At 38.5% G+C, this 21,490-nt stretch overlaps 2 protein-coding genes across 3 annotated transcripts; both read right to left on the bottom strand.

Annotated features, from left to right (window-relative positions):
• Positions 1–6,342: 6,342 nt before the first annotated feature.
• Positions 6,343–9,173, bottom strand: LOC141642207 (metal tolerance protein 4-like). The gene is made up of 7 exons (XM_074450925.1): positions 8,449–9,173; positions 7,965–8,137; positions 7,630–7,828; positions 7,324–7,502; positions 7,064–7,214; positions 6,804–6,937; positions 6,343–6,721 (listed from the first exon to the last, which is right to left on the bottom strand). The coding sequence occupies exons 1-7, from the start codon at positions 8,681–8,683 to the stop codon at positions 6,542–6,544; spliced, it is 1,251 nt and encodes a 416-aa protein (XP_074307026.1). The 5' UTR covers positions 8,684–9,173; the 3' UTR covers positions 6,343–6,541.
• A 3,633-nt stretch (positions 9,174–12,806) lies between these two features.
• Positions 12,807–17,505, bottom strand: LOC141642206 (gamma-tubulin complex component 3-like). 2 transcript variants are annotated; one of them, XM_074450924.1, is made up of 3 exons: positions 14,951–17,505; positions 13,766–14,305; positions 12,807–12,942 (listed from the first exon to the last, which is right to left on the bottom strand). In XM_074450924.1, the coding sequence occupies exons 1-2, from the start codon at positions 17,221–17,223 to the stop codon at positions 14,047–14,049; spliced, it is 2,532 nt and encodes an 843-aa protein (XP_074307025.1). In that variant the 5' UTR covers positions 17,224–17,505; the 3' UTR covers positions 12,807–12,942; positions 13,766–14,046. The 2 variants fall into 2 exon arrangements, with proteins under 2 accessions (XP_074307025.1, XP_074307024.1); XM_074450923.1 differs by having other exon boundaries at positions 12,807–13,063; positions 14,951–17,382.
• Between the last annotated feature and the right edge of the window lie 3,985 nt (positions 17,506–21,490).

Genomic DNA, 21,490 nt, shown 5'->3' with positions numbered 1-21,490 from the left:
AGCAAGGAACTCGTTTAGTTGTGGAATACTATACTCACTTGAAATCCATCTGGGATGAGTTAGCCAACTAAAGTCGCATACCAGAATGTACTTGCGGCACCAGGGCAGCGTTTACCAAGGAGAAAGAGGAGGAGAAGGTGCACCAGTTCATCATGGGACTCAACACTGCGTTGTATGACCATATTCGATCGAACTTGCTAATGGAAGACAACCTTACCTCTTTGAGTCGGGCTTATGCGCTTGTTTTGAGAGGAATGTTACAAGGCGGTCACTCGAATACGGGAAGAGTAGACGAAAGTAGCGATGGCTGCTCGAAATGGTGGAGGCCGTGGTCGTGGAGGCTCTTTGATGGCTGAAAAGAAGGAGTATGAACCACCTCGATGCAATTACTGCAACAAGTGGTATCATACAGAAGAAAATTGTTGGGAGAAACTCGGCATCAATGGAAGGGGCCGTCGAAGAGGAAGAAGAGGTGGACGTGGTCGTGGTGGCACAGACTCGGGAAACCCGAGTCAAGTGGTAAATGCAACAACCACGGGTGAGGCTGAATCGTCCAAGAAAGATCTCACAATCGAGGAAATCGAACAACTTAGGACCTTTCACAATGCTAAGCCGGAAGGTAACGAAAAATTGACAGGTATGAATCATATTAAATTAAGTGCGTGGATGCTTGATAGTGGAGCTTCGCATCATATGACGGGGTGTCGCGACTTGCTTAAAAATTTGTGGCAGGGCGAGCCGTCTACGGTGGGATTACCAGACGGGTCAACAATAATGGCACGAGAACATGGAAAAATCGTGTTGAATAAATGTTTTGAACTTAAGGATGTTTTATACGTTCCATCGTTGACTTGTCATCTTATTTCAATACAACAACTTATTCGTGAAAACAATTGCATTGTGACATTTGATTCTAATTAATACAGGACCAATCTACGAAGATGGAGATTGGACAGGGTGAGCAACGAGACGGTGTTTACTATATGACATGGGTGGAAGAAGTGGCAGCCAGGACTGTTTTCGACGAAGAACGGGTATGGCATCGAAGATTAGGTCATCCCTCGAGAAATATTTTACCGTTTTTAAGTACTTTAGTTCGGAAAAACTTATCTTTTAATCCCGAACATGTTTGTGATCCTTGTTGCCGCGCGAAACAGACCCGATCAAGTTTTAAGCTTAATAATAAACGACATGCTATTTTATTTAATTTGGTTCATTGTGACATATGGGGACCATACAAGGCTAGCAGTTTATCCAGGGCACATTATTTTTTGACGATTGTTGATGGCTATAGTAGGAGTGTTTGGGTTCACCTCATGAAAGATAAAGGAGAAGAAGGTGATTTAATGAAATACTTCTGTAAAATGGTTCAAACACGGTTTGGAAAACAGGTTAAAATTGTGCAAAGCGATAATGGCACCGAATTTCTATCGGGACCATTAAAACATTTTTATAATGAAAATGGGATGCTATTTCAAACTAGTGTGGTTGACACCCCTCAACAAAATGGACGGGTAGAGCGAAAACATAGACATATTTTAGAAAAAGTAAGGGCCCTTCGTTTCCAAGCCAATCTACCCATCGATTTTTGGGGGCATTATTTAATTAACCGAACCCCTACGAAATTATTGCAAGGCTGAACATTTAATGAGCTCGTGTATGGTCATCAGCCTAGCCTTGATAATTTCCGTGTCTTTGGATGTCTTGATTATGCACATAATAAGGAACGGCCAAAGGATAAGTTCAAGGAAAGAGGGACGAGATGCATTTTCCTTGGTTATCCGAAGAACCAAAAGGGTTGGAGAGTTTATGATTTAAAGACCAAACGGAATTTTGTGTCCCGCGATGTCATTTTTATGAGCATATATTCTCGTATGCTGACATAGGTATTTCACCAGGTGGGGTTAGCATTGAGCACGATGGAGATGATTCACCAATTACCATCACTAGTATAGACGTTGGTCAGCAAGAAGTGGAAGTGAGTGATAATGTACAAGGTGATCAAGACGAGGAGGAGATGGTTGAGGAGAGTCCCAGCACTGTTGTCGAATAAGACATTAGCGAGGTTTCAGAAACAATCGTTGAGGGGGAAAGTGTCAGCGAGGAAGGTGAGCCACGACTTGGTAGGGGAGATCGTCAAAAGTTTGAGCCCGCATGGAGGAAGGATTACATTTACAAGTCCACTCGTGTCATACCCACAAGCAATGCTTACACGTCCCAAACTCCGTCCTCTACGAAAGGTACTCGTTATCCAATAATTAATTACGTCACAAGTAGTTGTTTTTCACTATGCCACAAGAATTTCATTGCCGTCATTGATGCTATCAAAGAACCAAGGAACTATTTTGAGGCCGTAAAGAAAGACGAATGGAAAAGTGCGAAAAAGAAATCGAGGCACTCGAAAAGAATGGTACTTGGCAAATTGTCGACTTACCACAGGGAAAGAGGTCGATTGGTTGCAAATGGGTCTACAAAATCAAGCACAAAGCAGATGGAACCATAGAGCGATACAAAGCGCGGTTGGTAGCTCAAGGTTACACTCAAATTGAAGGCGTGGATTATCATGAAACTTTCGCCCCGGTTGCAAAAATGACCAGTGTGTGATGTCTCTTAGCCGTAGCTGATACGTGCAATTTATATAGTCTTTTTGGCCTCTTATTGCACGCATTTCTATGTCATTCTACAGTTTTGTATTGCAAAATGCCCCGAATAGGCTACTTTGGTTTGTTTTGTCTCATTTGCAGGAACAGACCTCAAAGTGGTGAAATCATGCCTTATTCGTTCCTCCTAGCATGCATTTAAGGAGATGGAGAATTTAGAGCGGAATGCTGTGCCTCGGGAAGCGTGAAGGAGATCCTTGGAAGCTAACCAAACGAAGTCCAGGCTGTTTTCAGTGGCTAACTGCTCGATCGAATGCTTTCTTGGTCGATCGAGTGGTTTTGACAGTTCAAAGTGTTCGATCGAGACCCTGCTGAGCTCGATCGAAGTGGGCTGAATTAGAAGATCTCGATCGAAGCCCATATCTGTTCGATCGAGAGGATTTGCTGAAGAGTCATTCGATCGAGAGGTTTCAAATGCCTCGATCGAGTGACTATGCTTATTTACACGGGATTTTATTCCGTGATTAGTTATTGTTTTAGTTAATAATCTCTTCCCTATATAAGGAAGACGTCATTAGGTTAAAATACAATATTACACGACGCTTAATTACTCTCTTTCTCTTAATCACTGCTGGAACTTTCTCTCTTGCGTTGTTTTGCCTCTTAATTCTGGATCTAAACTTTGTAATCCTTCTTTACTCCTTAACCTTAATTTAATTCCTTTGTTTGCTCTTAATCCTTGTTCTCTCATCTTTGTTTTATTATTCTTTTTAGTAATTTATGCTTTATCTTTACTACTCATCTAATATGTCTTTCTCTAGTTTATTCAATGTTGTTATTGTTTACGTCATTAATAGCATGAGTAGCTAAATTCTCTTATGTTAGGATTAGGGGAGCCATGGTAGTGAGTTGACGATGTTGTGATTAGGTTAGATGATTAAATTGTGAGAATTGTCTCATTAACAAAATAATTGTAATCGTTTAGTTGAGTGCACGCTTCTAAACCCGTTAAATTGGTTAAATTCAATCCTAGATCGGAAGATTGGAATGAACAGACCTGTTATGAACAGTAGACTACCCTAATGAGGACGGAAGTTAAGTTAGTTGTATTCTAGGGTGGATAGCGGACCGGAAGGACCTTTCCCTTACCCTTCTCACATTAGATCGTCTGAACTATTTTTGACTGAGTTAGTAAACTGCCATGGTGAACCGAATTCCTAGCATACTTCTCTCTGCTTGATCACATCTTTCACTTGTATTTGCTTTTACTGCTCATTTCCCTTATTCTCTTGCCTTAACCTCTTTTAGTAGTTAGAAATCAATTCAAAACCCTCGTTAGTTACCAGACAGACTTAGATTAGCAGATAGATATAATAGCCTCCCTGTGGAGATCGACCTTACTTCCGCCAACTTTTGTTAGTAGTCTTAGGTAATTATTTTTGATACTAAAACGACGGTATCAGTAGAAGTAGCAAGGAAATGGAACATTGCTCAATTAGACGTGAACAATGCTTTTCTTCACGGGGACTTGAGCAAAGAAGTATACATGAAATTGCCACAAGGGTTCGAAACAACCGGTCCAAATAAGGTATGTCGACTATTGAAATCTTTATATGGTTTAAAGCAAGCTTCAAGAAATTGGTTTGCAAAATTGACCGATGCATTGAAGGGGTATGGTTTTACTCAATCTATGGCGGATTACTCCTTGTTTACAATGAATAAGGGAGGCATGTTCCTTGGCATTTTAATATATGTCGATGACATGATAGTAGTCAGCGACAATGTCAAGGCTTGTGACGATTTGAAACGGTTCCTCGACTTGAAGTTTGGAATTAAAGATCTTGGTCGCCTCAAATACTTCTTGGGTATCGAAGTAGCTCATGGAGCAGCGGGTCTATTTCTAAGCCAACGCAAATATGCCATGGAGATAATTAAAGAAGCAAAAATGGAAGGAGTGAAACCTATTAACACTCCTATTCCTCAAAATCATCAATTAGCATTTGCGAAAGGCTGTGTTTTGAAGGACCATATGTTGTATCGAAGGCTCGTTGGACGACTAGTCTGTTTAACCATCACTCGACCAGATTTGGTATACGTTGTGCACATCTTATCTCAATTTGTTCACGAGCCGAGAAAGGAACATTGGGATGCAGCGCTTCGTGTAGTTCGTTACATAAAGCGAAACCCAGGAAAGGGAATTGTGATGAGTAAAGACACGGTTTTCCAACTCAATGGATATTCGGACTCGGATTGGGGACGATGTCCTTTGACTAGAAGATCGCTAACTGGGTACTTTGGGTCGTTGGGACACACGCCCATTTCTTGGAGAGATAAGAAGCAGCACACGGTAGCAAAGTCGTCTGCTGAAGCAGAATATCGGGCAATGGTAGCTGTAACGAGCGAGCTTATTTGGATTAAATCCTTCCTCAATTCTCTCGGCATTAAGCATGAACAACATATGCGTGTGCTATGTGATAATCAAGCGACTATGCACATTGCCGAGAATCCCGTTTTTCATGATCGTACGAAGCACATTGAAATAGATTGTCATTTCATTCGGCAACACTTAATCGACAAAAATATCATGACAAGCTATGTTCATAGTAAGGAGCAAATAGCGGACCTTTTCACTAAAGCTCTTGGTGGGGAAGCGTTCGACTATTTACATCGTAAGTTGGGCATTCGGTTACCAAATGCTCCAATTTAAGGGTGAGTGTGGAAATATATATTCGATATATATTTCGTGTTTGTATTATTAGTATACTTATCTTGTATATAGTTTGTTACCATGTTTGTAGGATATGGTTTTAGGTAAGTTTGACTATGGTTTTATTTGTGTCGATATGTATCGTAGTATATATGAGGTGCTTTGTATATCGATCTTTTCATTAATAATAACAGGCTCATAAGCCGTCCCAAAACATCTGTCTCGATTCCTTAGTTTATCTATATTCGATATATATTTCCACAGTTTGCATTTTATATAAGGTTGTGGCGCGAATGTGTCAACAAATCACTAACATTAATTTGGAATGTTGATGTTTTTTAAATAGAGTACAAGATTTCATGGTGCTATTGACGTTTATTGAGTAATAAATGCAAGTTATGTTCCGAGCCTCGACTAGGGGATACCTTAGTATTTGACTCGTCATGATTTTATTTTAAGATAAATTCTACGATTGGAGATACGATATTAGCTGATACCTTTAGAACCTAAAAATGTGCTTCAAATTTGGAAGTGAAGTAAACATTTAGAACCTAAAAATGTGCTTCAAGTTTGATGACATGTCACATGCCAACTGTTACTCATCTAAACATCGTGAGGGTAGGTTTATTAAGTTCGTAAATTGTGTCTAATTAGTAAGAGCGTAAAACCAACCTAAAAATAATAATAAGCCTAAACATATATTAATAGTTATTAAATTTCAATTTTATTTTGACAATTTAACATTTTATAATGATAACGGCCATGTTCAAAACTTCAAATAGGTTGATCGTCATCATAAAGTATTGAGTTATCAAAATAATGTTGAAGGAATAAATAAAAGATTGTCTTGTAAAAGAGTTGTTGAACTGAGTAAGAGTCTGGGCTTCTCTTTGCTTCAATTCATGGCCCAGCAGCTCTCCCAGTCCACAGATCAAGCAGCTTATTGGGCCAAATCCGATACAAAATCAGAAACCGCTTTCAAAACTTTAAATTTCCCATCAACACCACCACATCGACTCCTTATCGTCGACAGTATTAATGAACTACCCTCAAAACTTCAATTTGCAACGTTAAACTTATCAAAACAGCGTTAAAATAATCGTCAACAACATTAATGACTCATTTACCATGCCATTTGATGAGATAAAACATCATCATGGTTATTTTGGGTTGGAACATCAACCGATTCATCTACTCATTACAAAAAAGCATCTAAAGAGTAACCGAGTTTAAGTTAAGGCGGACTATTGGGCAACTTGACGAGAACAGAGTGCTCAGGCTTGTGATCACACTCGAAATCTAGATGCACAAATGCTCGTTCTACTTCAGGCAGCTTTTCGATTTTTATCTGCAACGACTCTCCGATTGCATGGGCTTCCTTTAAGGGTAAATCTTCCGGTAGTTCAATGTCAACCTTTCCAAAGGAAAACAATTTAATTCCTTTCCGTAAATAACAAGGCTTGAACTGTATATGAAGATACGATCTTAAAACTAACCTCGACGAAATATAGAGCACCAAAGGTATATGCTCGAACTGTGTCAACCCTTTTGATTTGAGTATGATGTCGGATGACAAGATATGTCAATTTCTGCAAGAAATCCGGAGGAGCTGCTTGTCCCACTAGAGATACTGTATATAGAAGAGGAAATTCAGTTACTGTATTTAATTTCGACAAAATTTCCAATATGGGTTATTGAGAAACCGACTTTGTGCACAAAAGTCCTTAAACGATTGATGCTGAAAACGAGTACTAACCAGCATTTTCCAAAACAGTTCCAGACCAGTTTGTGATAGTGTAAATAGCGAGCATGATGGCACCAACAGGATCAATCCACCAGTAGAATCTATCTCCAAGTACCGCTGCAATTAACCCGACTACATTTGTCACCACATCAAAGTAATGATCCTGCAAATACACGGAAAACCAGAAACAGTGAAACACATTAGCATTCTGTTCTGTGGTTAATGAAAGGTTTTAGAACAGTAATTCCTGTCTTGTGATTTTTATTAGGTACCTTGGCATATGCGCGAACAATCTTGTTCCCTGACCTTCTACAATAAAACCAGAGGCAGAGTTTCACAAATGTCGCTGTTAGCATAATCGAGTACAGCCATACAAGTTGCTCGAAAGTCATCTTTTCATAAGGCTTATCTTTTATCAATTGCTCTACAGCTTCAATAAGCACCTGAAAACCTGCAATATTATGATTTCTCGAAACAACAGGCCATTAAAATTTCGATTCATTAAAAATGACGATTAAATTTTTTGCTATGACACCTTAATGAGAAAGAAAGATGAATTAGGTATCCATAAAACTTACCAAGAGTAGCCATGACAGCAGCAAAAATGACGATTCCGACAGGTTGAACTCTTAATTTGCCAATAGGGTACTTATAAATATTGATGTTCTTCATCGACAAATGTGTGAACCATAGAATTCCACCAGCCATGAGATCTAATAACGAGTCTAAGGTCGATGCTGCTATAGCTATAGACCCACTCCTGATGGTTGCATATATCTGCATAAAAAGAAGCCACAAGGGCACCATTGATATTGACGGGGTGAGTCAGGTCATAAGTACCACCGCTTCATGGAAGGTGTATAAAAGGCATGTCGAAATTGGAAGGTCGCTAGTAGTTAGGACTTAGGAGTACCTTTAAGACGAGCAAAATAACGTTAGCTGCATTGGATATGTTCATTGCTCTTTCATGTTGTGCTTGTTCTCGATTTTCTTCTTCTTCATCAATGTCGAGAGGAAGTTCTAGAGAGTCTACATCCTGAAACGATTTCAGTGTTGCTAATTGTCGTTCATAGTATTCCTTCTCCGCTGAAATAAGATATATCGTTAAGATATCAGCAGAATCAAAGACGGTAACAGGGGAATCTTAGACACAAAATCTAAGATTTAGAAACATGAATACAACAATAAAAACAACAGAAAGAACAAAGACAGATATGGAGTGATACTTTCGCTTCTCAGGACACAGTAAGCAGTCGATAAGGCCACAGGACACAGTAAGCAGTCGATAAGGCCACAGGACACAGTAAGCAGGCGATAAGGCCACAGGACACAGTAAGCAGTCGATAAATACAGTTATGCATAAGTAAAAAACAATATGATGAGTTAAAAGAGTTGACCTTCGATAAGGCCAGAGGTTCTAGAGAGGTCGAATTCAAAAGGAGATTCGATATCCAAAGCAGGGCGAACCTTGTCTGGAAGCTCAGAGAGGAAGTCACTTTTCAGTCTAGTACAAGAGTAACGACGACGCCATACTTCCCCTCTTCCATTAACACCATTGTTCAAAACACATATTTCTTGTTCATTTGATAACAATGGCTCCTTCACATAATTTAACCTACCATATTCCTCCATTTTTTTCCGAAACCAAAGGACAAAGCACCACTTGTAGAAAAGATCTTCCTATATCTCTAAACCTAAAGCCTTAAATAAACAATGCAAAGTGCTAAAACAGAAAGTTATATAACGAAAATGAGATGACACCACCAGATGGTACAAACTACAAAATCTCGATATCACCCTCTCACATACAATAAAAAATATTTAAACCTTCATATATGCATTAAATTTCGTGAACCGTGTTTCGGATAAGTAGATCTCGCCCATACGTATTTCGGAAGAATCACAGGCCCAGATGAATAACAAAGAAAAACAACCAACCAACCCCAAGTAGCACCGTATAATAAAAAAAAATGGACCAATAAATCTGAATCACATTAAATATAAAGAAAATAAAATGACCCTACAATGAAGAAGCCATATGCATTTTGCTTCTTTGACGTAACAACTAAACAAGTACGTACGTACGTACAAGAGAAACAAAGATTTTCCAACTATATCCGATAATTTAGGGATCATAAGAAGGCTGACCTTGACCGGATCATAATAAGATAATTAGAAATTCTCGTTTAAAATGGGAATATTCAACAAAGCAAGTCGATATTACTTGTACAGATGAGAGAAAAGAATAATATCTAGCGAATAACAAAAAGCTTATCTCATGTAACTGAATAGTGTAGTACTTTTGCCCATTTTAATTACGAAACGGATATCTGTGTCTTAGAATAAGACTAACTGTATGATTATCATTGTTGTTAAACTCCCGATTCGGATCGTAGGATCTTACGATTCTACGATCCAAAAAGTGGTGACCGATCCCAATCTTAGGTAGGATCTTAATTTTGTAGGATATTACGATTCAACTTGTCTCAAAATTTTTTTAAAGTAGAATCTCAACCCGATTCTACGATTCCACGATTATACGACCCGATACTACATTATTAACATTTCAATTTTTCCGGTGACTAAAATTTTATAAACGAATTTTAAGGTAAAAAATTACCATAAATGAGAACAATTTATAGGCAAGTGTTAAGATAATAGTGTTTTAAGATTTAAACACGAGATTTTAACATATTTTGATAACAAAATTATGTATTTTAGTTAATTTATAGAAACTTACGATTCTACGATCCGATCCTACCGATACGATCCTATTAAGTTCATCGATCCAAAGTAGGATCCCGATCCTAACAACATTGATGATTATAATGCAATTAACATCATTATTGATCTCATTATTAGTCAGCAAAAAAGAAAATTATTGATCTCATTATTGACAAAATTATTAGTCGGCAAAAAAGAAAATTATTGATCTCATTATTGACAAATTTTTGAAATGACAGGAGTATATGACAACACCAAAAATCTCATTGAAGACGGGCGATATCCGTCACAAGCTTGTGACGGATACCGTTTCCTCTCACAAAATACTCATTGAGAGGTGAGTGGGAAGCATATGAGGGGTGCCCCACCTTGTCTCCTCTCTCATAAACTTGTGACGGGATTAGCCCGTCACAAGCAAGACGCTTTGACAACACAAATTAGTGCAACACAAGTGGGAAACATGAGTTAGGCGTAGTTCATTCTCAACCTATTTTTTTATGCAGTGCCCCACCTTGTCTCCTCTCCCTTTTTATGAGAGGTTTTCAGCTTGTGACGGGATTAACCCGTCACAAGCAAGACGCTTTGACAACACAAATTAGTGCAACACAAGTGGGAAACATGAGTTAGGTGTGTAGTTCATTCTCAACCTATTTTTTTATGCCATTTTGTCCTACAAAATTGTTTAAAGTATTTGTATCAATTGTCACGTCACTCATGTAGTTTCACAACAATTTTTGTCGTAAAGTGAGACGGTTTTACACTTGAGAATTAGGATATTGTAAAACCGCATACTATAATTTTAGCAAATATCCCGACGAATATAGCTTAATGTTTGGTAACAGCCTCTACTCCTCTACAATGATGTTTGAATGATTAAAAGGCCGAAACATGTATTCTAAGCATACACCTTAGAAAAACCGATAAAAATAACACGGGTTAGTGCCTAGTGCGTTGGCATGTGATGATATATATATATACTAACAAAGATATAAACAAGTTTTTACCGCCTAACTTATAAATTTGACCGTTTATGTGATCTGTCTTTGGCACTAAAGGACAAGTTAAATCATGGAAGTGCGGAGATTCTAGGAAGTATGCGTCCAAAAGTGAGAGATCAAAATTCAAGATTGATGAATTGGGAGCATTAGTAGATTTTCGATGCATTATTGTTTAGGTTAAATTTTGGATCATATAGTAATTAGATTCTAACTCATCTTATCCAGGGTTAGGTAAAGTGTAGTTGGTCATTTATTAAATGTTTTAGGGGCGGACTCAGAAATATAATGAAATATAATTTTAGCAGTAAACTTTTCATTTTTATTGACAAAATTAATAATAACCATCAATAAAATCTTTAAAAAAATAACCCAATTAATCAAACTTAATATGAATATCCTGACCTTTGTACTTGTCTCACATTGATGAATGATGACCCATAAACTTAAATGGGGCAAATTTTCCGGCGACTGACACACACTTCCCACTGCCACTAGGGATGGCAGTGGGTCGGGGACCCGACCCAGATCCTGAGGGTCGGACCCTAATGGGTCGGGTATGGGTCTCATTTTTTCAGACCCAATGGGTATGGGTCGGGTATGGGTCTTAAGAAAATATTTCGGGTCCGGGTCTGGGTCTAAGTTATGAGACCCATACCCGACCCTTAGACCCTTTATTAAAGAAAAAAAATCAAAATCACAACTTTTCTGAATTCATACTTACAGACTGTAAAAACCCAACTAAAGTCTCTTTCTCTTCCCTCATCCCATAAAGTGATAAAACCCAACCAAACTCTTCTGACAATACCACCACTCCACCACTGACACAAGAAAACCACCACCACAACACTGATACGCGACTGACAACCACCTCTCTAATAGGCGGCGACCGACAACCACCATTAAGGGCAGATTTAAACTCATAATGTTAAAGTAGTATGATTTTTTATTTAATATTATAGACCCCATAGCTGTTAATCTTGTTACTAAAGTGGCTGAAACTCGGACCCGCGAGTAGACCCAGACCCTACCCTTACCCATAGGGTCCGGGTATGGGTCCTCAAATTTTAGACCCTTGCAGGTCTGGGTCGGGTCCAAAGGGAAAATCTCGGGTCCGGGTCCGGGTCTAGGCGAACCCTACCCAAACCCTACCCATTGTCATTCCTACTTCCCACCGATGTAAACTTGAGAGAAAAAAAAAACAATATCGGAAGCAACATCTGTTGAGTGGGTGGGGTGGGGTGGGGGTAGGCGGAGGAATATAATACACTCTTTGATTGGGATAGGAATGATAAAAATGATCGATTATTGCAATTGCTTAGGATACCCCTTTTTGCTCATTCCAACTGTAAATTCATTGCATTTCCTTCCGAGAAATCCGCTAGGACAATTAGACATCCAACCCTTTAATCGCTCGTGACAGTAAATCAACATTCCGAAGGCTATTTGTTCTCTCTAAGAGCAAAGTAAACAGACCAATATCTACCATCTACAATTTACTACTCAAAACCTGATTCATGACCAAAGCTTCATACATTTCTAATCAAACAAGATTTCCTATGATGATCACCAAATAAAAGTTTTTTTTTTTTTTTTTTTTTTTGATAAATTTGTTTGATATTGTATTAACCATTTTGTCTATCATTTGTATATCATTCTCGTTTGCTGCAGATAGCATTGATGTAATTTCCAAACTTTTACCAGTAAACAATTTCTCAAGGAATTGTCTCTAGCATTCTACCGAAAAAACTTCATCTTGGCGAACTTGAACTAAAAGAACACTATAACAATCATTTTTAACATATTAACCCGTTAATCATAGAAAAACAAAGGATAACACAGTAAAAAAAATTTGGCAAATAATGGAAAATGGATAAATTAGTCATAAAGAAAGGGTCGTTGCAGCTTATTTCTACTTTATGCTCTACAAATCCAAATGCCGCGTAAATTCAAAATCCCTCTCAAGAGAAGGTAAGGTCGCGGAATTTAGATTTGAAAGGAGGAAGTAACGCTATTGATTTAAAAGCCAAACATACCTGGTGAATTTTACGATCACCTGAAACTGCTGATGAGCGGCCAATGCAAAATTATGAATCACTCTTCAAAAGCTTCACCATAAGGAGCCAAGGAGGGACGAGATTATTAGAAGTTGAGACTATTACTCGTCTGTCACTGTGTCACATAGCATCAATATCAGGCATCGTTCAAGTGGAGCTGCTACTTAGACTTCTAGTACTCCCTCCGTCCATGAATATATTTCTCGATTTCTTTCGTACGAGAATTGAGGAGCACACTAACATGTGGATGAAATAAAAGTTGAGTAATAGACACTGGGTCACAAACTCAAAACCCATAATGATTATTATTAATAACAAAAAAGAAAAATTCAACAGAGAAGTTGTTTGCGGAGAGTAGAACTATATGAGAGCCTTAATCCTACAATGATTTGAGGTTGTTCATCTACGGTATCATAGTATTACTAACATAGGCTATAGGTAATGACCTGAAACAACATGAGAATACTGAAAATGAACTGAAACAACTCGAGTGTAATTGGTTTCAAAAGAAAATTTGAGACTACAAGTAGAATGTGCAACATAGGACGTTGAAAGCAAACCATGTTTCCAAATTTCCATTACAAAATAGATAGGGCATACTCAAGTGACCAAACACCAACAAGAATAACGAGTTGGGTATCGATACGTAAGTTTTGTTCCAAAAACAAAACTACAAAATTGCTACCAGGAGGTCAAGCACATGCTATTGTCAGAAGTTGATACCTCCGTATCTCCAAAAACAACCTAAATCTAAACTGACGAAAGAAAACACACAAAACAGATCACAATTCACCATTTATACAGCTAAAAGTCTAAAATCTATTAGATGCGGTTATATTTCTTTTTCCGGCACATCCCTCAGCCCAACCCTAATCAACACATACAAATTTGTATAAAAATTGATGATAATTCCTCAGACATATAGTCAGAGATCAAACCTCTATCAAGAATTCAAGATTGTGCAGAATGTCTCTTTATTCCTTGTAAGCAGCCAATCCAGGTAAAGAGGCTTTTACCTTCTGACCAGTTGTGGAAACAATTTGAACGTAAATAGAGTGGAAGCAATTCGAACGTTATCTATGTATCTTCGGTTCTGTCTTCTTATTCCATTAATCCATTCATGAACCAGGCGGCAAATAATCAATCTACAAATCCTTCTTTCTTCAAAGTTAAAAGCGCTCCAATATAAATACTCGAAAATCTATACAGGGTAGCATCTTTAAGTGTCTCTCCGTGACTGGGTATAGAATTCAGTGAAGTCCAGACGGAAAAGGAGGAACTTTAAGTCGATGTGTTGCTGGATTGGCAACTGAGAAATGAACCCAGTAAGCAAGGATGAGTATTTCTTTCCAACATCATCCAGCTCCTGGCTCATAGTGCTAAGAAACTTGAGAGCCTGTTGAGTTAAGGCCTTCCTGCCCTCATATTTGCTACTTAACTGCCTTGACAGCTTTCGCTTGTCCTGGGAGTCAGAAGACCTGTAAATATGAAACAAAGATATAAATCCCTACATGTCACTAACTACATGATAACACTAGATGATCAACGACGAGTGCCTCAAAGGCCTCCAGCATTAGAAAGGTAGGGGGTCGGATGTATGCACCATACCCCTATGATAACAACACAGAGAGAGTGTTAACCCATACTAAATATAAGAATCAAGCCGTCAACTATTGAATCGAAGGACTAATACTTCACGATAAATAGAAGCATAACCAAATGAGCCTTTTTTCCCTTTATACCATCATAATCCATCACCAAAGAACACTGAAATATCAAATCCATCCATTAAAAATGGTAGCATTGCACTAGAAATACAACAACAACATTACCCCAGTGCCTCAATGGCTCCCGCAAATTGCGGGGTAAGGGGGATCGGATGTACGCAACCTTACCCTTGTGTTAGCAACACAAAGAGGCTGTTTCCGAATGACCCAAGATGAAAATTGCGTCGAGAACTGCATTGAAGGACCGCTACTTCACAAAAGCAAGAAGCGCATCCATTTTAGTGAGCCATTTTGATTTATTCCATTATAATCCATAACCAAAGAGTAATGAGTCTTTGGCTCCATTGGAAATATGGGAAAAAGCATTGCACTAGAAATAAAGAGAAATATTAGTACCTCGTTTGTAATTCGTATATGCCTTCGTATAGTCTGTCTGCGAGACTGCGAAACCGCATTATTAGGTCAAACAAGACAAATAATGTCTCATGTAAACTCTTTGACTTCTCTCCTAAAAGTGACTTCTCAACTATAGAGTGGAGATACTTTTCATGGGCAGCAAGCAGCTCATCGAGATCTTTTGCAGCTTCCATTTCATTAGAGAAGTTCGACCAGGAAACCTCCAAGACTTCGAACATGATGTAATACTGCAAATTAGAGACAAAATGATTCATCTCATCCCAAAGAACTTGGCACCTTCGTAATGTTGAAAGCAGTTTTATCTTAATTGCATCTTGAAGTTTAATGAAGGTATGAGAACTAATGCAATTTGGCTTCATCGTCTTCCAAGCACCGATCAACGCATGCTCAACTCGTCTAAGCTTCCACAAGAAATTAAAGATTCTTAAATATCCTGTCATGACAGATTCGGTGAAAAAAGTGTTTAATGGAACTCTGGCATCATAGTCCAGTGAGAATACATCCCATCCCCTGTCTCCAGTGTTATGTGGCATCATCTTGACCCTCAATCTATCCAACACGTCACGATCTTCATATTGTGCATTTGATGACCTAATAGCAGTTTCTAACAAACTAGCCAGCTTGAATGTACTGATGGTGTTGGCAGGCTCTGAGAGTTCGGGCCCAACTATGTCCATCAAGTACTGCACGAAGTCACCCTGTCCAAGCAACAAATACCTCTTTATCGCCTGACAATGTTCCTTAAACTTATAGCGGTTGTAGATAACATCCAACAAATGCTTATCTATTCTCCTTGATGCTTCAGCAACCAGCAATTCAAGAGCATTAGTTTCTCCATATCCAAGGCCGCCTCTCCCAGTTGTTGTCCCAGCAGCTGCTGCAGCCTCGGTTGCGGCATCAGCCCAACCTCGGTCCTCACAACACACCCTAAGGAAATTGATCGACTTCCCTGTCCTTAAGATACTTTGTGCGAGGGATGGTGAGATGAAGGAAGGAAGCATCCCGGCGTGCAACCTATAACCCTCTCTCCAAAGGGATTCAGCCTTAACCGGCTGCCCAACAACGAAGAACTCGGCAAATATATCTTCAAGCTCACCTTCCAAAACCCAACTTCTAACCATTTCAAACAAGGGTGAGCATACCCTTCGAAGAAGACACTTCATAAACTCGTGCACTAAAGGGTCCCCATGTTGAGCATGCACATGAATAGCCCCCGCCATCGCCCCACCCTTCAGCACCTTACAACTATCAACCAAAAGAGCCATAAGCTTCATTTTGACCACCGGTTCAGCAAACCAAAGCATCAATCTCCGTAAAGAAAGATAATTTTCCGAAATCATAGCCTCAGAAACAAGTGGAATGGGATTCATTGCTTGCACTTCAAGAACCGCCAAAAGCTTATAATAATCAGTAAGCTCGTCCTGCAAAGCTGCACAGAATGCTTGCCCCACAGTCCCTACATCAGCAGCTGGAAACCGACTCATACTCTCTGATATATACCCTCTAACTCTCCTAAACAACACACCCAATTCACACAACTTTTTAACCATGGCCCTAGTAGCTTTAGGAACGCTAACCAAATCCGACAAAACATAACTATTTACGTTGTCATTGAACTTAACATAGCTTCCATCAATCCCCTGACTAACATACAGAACATCTCTAACCAAAACCTCATCAGAAACCTCACTCTCTTCTCTCAACAAGCTAACAAACTCCTGAAACGCAATCTCCCTCAAATTTTCCGGTTCTTTCGAGGCCATTACAACACCATCACAACCCACACCCTTATCACTACAACCCCTATAATCCCTACTCAACGGAGTATCAAATATCGCTGGCAAACCCCAAGAAACCATCGAATTACACTGTTTTTTCGACAAATTACGATCTTCCGAAACAACTCTAAGCAAATAAAGAACTGCCCACTTGTTATTTATACTTCCAGATCCATTTTTCAACGCAAATTTAGAGTAAAGTTCAGCAAATGATAATGCATCAGATGATTTACCTTGAGAAAAGAGCTGACGTTTAATGGATTCCGCCATTGCAGCTTCATCTGAAGTAATTGAAGGCGTCAATCGACTCGAAAGGATACGAATTGCATAGCGGAGTGCGTCATTGAATCGATTTTGATCGATTGAGGAATTAGGGTTTTGCGAATTTTGGGTATTAGGGTTAAGGTTTTGGGGTTGTGAAATTAAGCATTGTACAAGCTCTTTGACAAGATCTAAGACCTTCTGATCTCCCATCGGAAAGGGATTCAGGGAAGAACCCTAGAAATAATTTGTGTATAGATAAAAGGGGATTTTGATTGTTATCGCATTTGATTTGATTTGATTTTTAGTTGGTGGAATGATTTGGGGGAAACTGTTTTTTGGGAATTGGGCGCGTAAAACTGTTACTGTTCAATATGCTTTTAAAAAGTTCAAAAAGTTTATTTAAGATTTCAAGATTTAAAATAGATTTGAAGTGGATAATGAGAAATTGTGGATATGTTATGAACTACTACATAAATTAATTTGATTCAGATTCGATACGGAATTTTGCTACTAAAAATCATACATAATGACATAATGTTATTTACTTTGAAAATGTCATGTAAAGAATTAGGGGGCGTTTGGTTAGAGGTCTGTAAGAAAGAAAAAGAGAAATAAAGTTATTGATTCCCTTTGTTGGTGTTTGTTTGCGAAGAGAATGCAATTCCCTTTCTTACCTCTCAATCCATCTAATTCCTTACCCCCACCCCCCTCAAAATATGAGATTTCATTACCCTTGTTACCTTTCAACCACCTTATTTACCTACCACCACACTTACGACTCCCACCACACCAGGCATCAACAAGACCCCATCGCCACCATCACCACCAAAACCACCAACACATTCACCCCACATAAACCACCACCGCCACAGCCACCATAACGCCGCCACCACCATCACAACCACCACAGCCACCCTACTACCACCACCATCACCACCATGACGCCACCACCACCACAACCACCCTACCTAAACTACCACCAAAAACCACCACCACAGCCACCCCACATAAACCACCACCGCAACACCACCTTCATAACCACCATGACGCCGCCACCACCATCACCACCACCACAGCCACCCCATTACCACCACCACCATCACCATCACCACCGCCACCACCCCACCTAAACCACTACCCGTACACCAAAACAAACCACAAACCACCACATTTCATTTTCTTGATGCAACCAAACAACTAGTTAAGTTTTAGGTAATCCCTTACCTTTTCTCTTTTTACCCTTTCTAATTTCCTTTCCCTTCCCCTTTCTCTAACCAAATGCCCCCTTACGGTGTATTTGATTAGGGCCTTTGGGGTCTAAGAGAAAAGGAATGAAAGTTCATAATTCATTTTCTGTGTAATTGTTTGATGCAAACAAAAGGGTATGACAATCCCCCTATCCTTAAGTCTCTCTACATTATTTCCCCACACTCCCCTGAGGTAACCCAATCCTTTTCCCTCACTCACCCTAACCATCCATTTATAACACATGCCGCTGCCACCACAACACCAAGTCACCACCCATCACCACATTGACCCTCCAATCGCCACCACACCTGCGACTCTCCTGCTATGCCGTCACCGGAGCTACCACCAACCTCCCAGTTGTGCAAACCGCCGCTCTTCCCGTTTTCGAAATCCCACAACACCGACACACCGACCACGCAAAAATCGAAGAGAACCTTCCCCTACCCATGAAATTATCTCCCCACCTATTGAAACACCAAATCTAGTGTTTAAATGGGCGGGGGAGATGATTTTGTGGGTGAGGGAAGGTGTCTTAGGTTTTTGGGCGGTGGTTGCGTGGGCGGTGTGAGATTTCGAATAGAGAAGGGGCGGCTAGCTGGGGGGTTGATGAGGCTCGGCAAAGTTTTGCCGTCAGTAGGGCGTGTGGCGGTGTAGCCAACAATGGCGTCGGTCAGGGTGGGATGGGGTTTGGCAGGTGAAGGTGGTTCGTGGTGGTGGTGTTGAAGAAAGTAGGTGGTTTATGTATTCTCTTTTCCTAAAGCAACCAAACAAGCATGAATGATTGGGGTAATTTCATTCCTTTCTCTCTCTTACTTTTTTCTTGATTCTATTCTCTTTCCCTTTTTCGTACCAAACGCCTCCTGAGTAATTTGATTCTAGAGTTGATTATTACTTGACGTTTTCACGCCTTACCCTTGTTAAAATATTTTTTTAAAAATAAAATAAAATAATCTACTCTTCTCTCTTTCTCTAAAAATTTAATAAATTCTCACTAAATTACGCAATCCCCTATCTACTAAAATAATAGGTAAACTCACAAATTTTTCCTCCAAAAAGCATCTTTTTAAATAAGGAAACTATTGATAATTTAACTGTATTCACTAGATAAGGAAATTAATAACTATAATGTATTTTATTATACGGAAATTTCTCATGGTACCCCTTAATTATGTCAGATTTCCCATGGTACCCCTATTTTTAAGAATGTGCCTATGATATCCTTGAGGTTCCATTTTTGTGCCCATGGAACCTCTAATGTAACGGTCGTTAAATGGAGGTTAAGTATTGATGATGTGACAATAAATTAGTAATTAAAAATTACGGAAAATTCCCGTGGTACCCCTTAAATTTGTCAGATTTCCCATGATACCCCTGCTTTTTATTTTTATTTCATATTTATTAATAATTTTTAATTACTAATTCATTGCCACATCATCAAAATTTAAAGGCAAATTAACGGCCGTTAAATTAAGGGGTATCATGGCAAAAAAAAAATGTAATCTCAAGGGTCTTATAGGCAGATTCTTAATACCGGGCGTACCATGGGAAATCCGACAAAATGAAGGGGTACCACGGGAATTTTCCGTAATTTTTAATTACTAATTTATTGTCACATCATCAAAACTTAAACTCCATTTAATGACCGTTACATTAGAGGTTCCATGGGCACAAAAATGGAACCTCAAGGATATCATAGGCACATTCTTAAAAACAGGGGTACCATGAGAAATCTTTTATTTATTATTATTTTACAGTTCAATTTTACTCAGTTTTCTTGAATACTTTTACAGTTCAATTTTTTCTCTTGTATCAAAATATAATAACGTGCAATATGAAAAATTAATGAAGTGTTAATTTAGTATGATTAAATAATATAAAAATAAATACGCTATAAATACCGCTTATTCATGATTCATTGTGCAGGATCTAAACTAGTTACTCAATAATATACCTATTATTTTGTAATTTGTGGAGCCTTTGATTTACTAGCATAATACAAAAATTATAGAATAAAGCCTTTTTTGTGAAATAGTTTTTTTACTAGCTGGAAAGCCCATGCGATGCACGGGCCTCCCATTAGGATTATCTTTAAAAATTAATATATTTTATGTTAATAAAAAAAGTCATACTATATTGTCATTGATGAAAAAAAAATCCGTTATTGCTTTTAGCATAAAAGTTTTGCCATCAATTAGTAGAACATCAAGTAACATAGTTATAGTAATTATTATTCCGTATAAACATCTCGCAAAATCAAATCCAAACTTAATTCCAATAGAATTAGCAATATTTAAATACAATCAAAATATCTCTGATCTATTACATAGAATGCACGGGCACCTAGTTGTATCACATGTGACAACATTAGTTAGTAGTTTATGTCATTTTTTTTTAAATAGTCGGGTTACTAAGTTAGTATAATAATGTCAGTTCGTAGTATATATTTTATGGCACCGCTGAAAACGTTATTTTACGTTTCCATGGTCTGGTAATAGAAAACTATTAAATTTAACAAAAAGTCAAACTATGTTAACAATAGGAGCAAACAAAATTTCGGAGGTTGATTTAGATGAGGACAAATTAATCATCAGTTCCTATAACAAAAATGCAACTAAAGTGTTGTGGCATTTGGTATTTAACTATATCAGTTGTATACTAACATTCAGAGATATAGTTGGATTATAGTGTTATCGTTCTTATTGTCTAAGCACCATCAGTTTTTAACCGAAATAGTCTTTGACTACTTATCCTTAAAAACTTCATGCAAAATATATAATACATCATCTTAATTTGGCAAATTGTGAAAACTTCTTTATAAACAATGTCCTTGTGGCCTTGATACATTTGGTCTCTATCATCGATGTAGAACCTACCTTAATCTCTTGGATGAACGCTTCTACATAAAGTTGGCAATTAATAAAAACTGGTTTTGACAGATAAATTTAAACATGATTTTGTCATTGTTCCTAACTCTTGTTTATTGTCATGGCGCAGCATTAGAGCCGGCAAATAATGGCATGACACCGAAACATGACACGAATCTGACATGAAATTAACGGGTTAGGGTTGACATTTAAAGACCCATTTATACAAGCTGGTCGACACGAACACGACACGAGATTTAATTGGGCTAGGTTTAGGTTGAGCATTGTACACACGGACCTGGCCCGAATAACCTATCTACTAAATTAATCCCAATTTTTCTTGATCCTTATATAAATATACTTAT

The sequence above is a fragment of the Silene latifolia genome, chromosome 2 (assembly GCF_048544455.1).
Source record: "Silene latifolia isolate original U9 population chromosome 2, ASM4854445v1, whole genome shotgun sequence".
Lineage (NCBI taxonomy): Eukaryota > Viridiplantae > Streptophyta > Magnoliopsida > Caryophyllales > Caryophyllaceae > Silene > Silene latifolia.
This window is presented reverse-complemented; position numbering and strand designations above follow the sequence as displayed.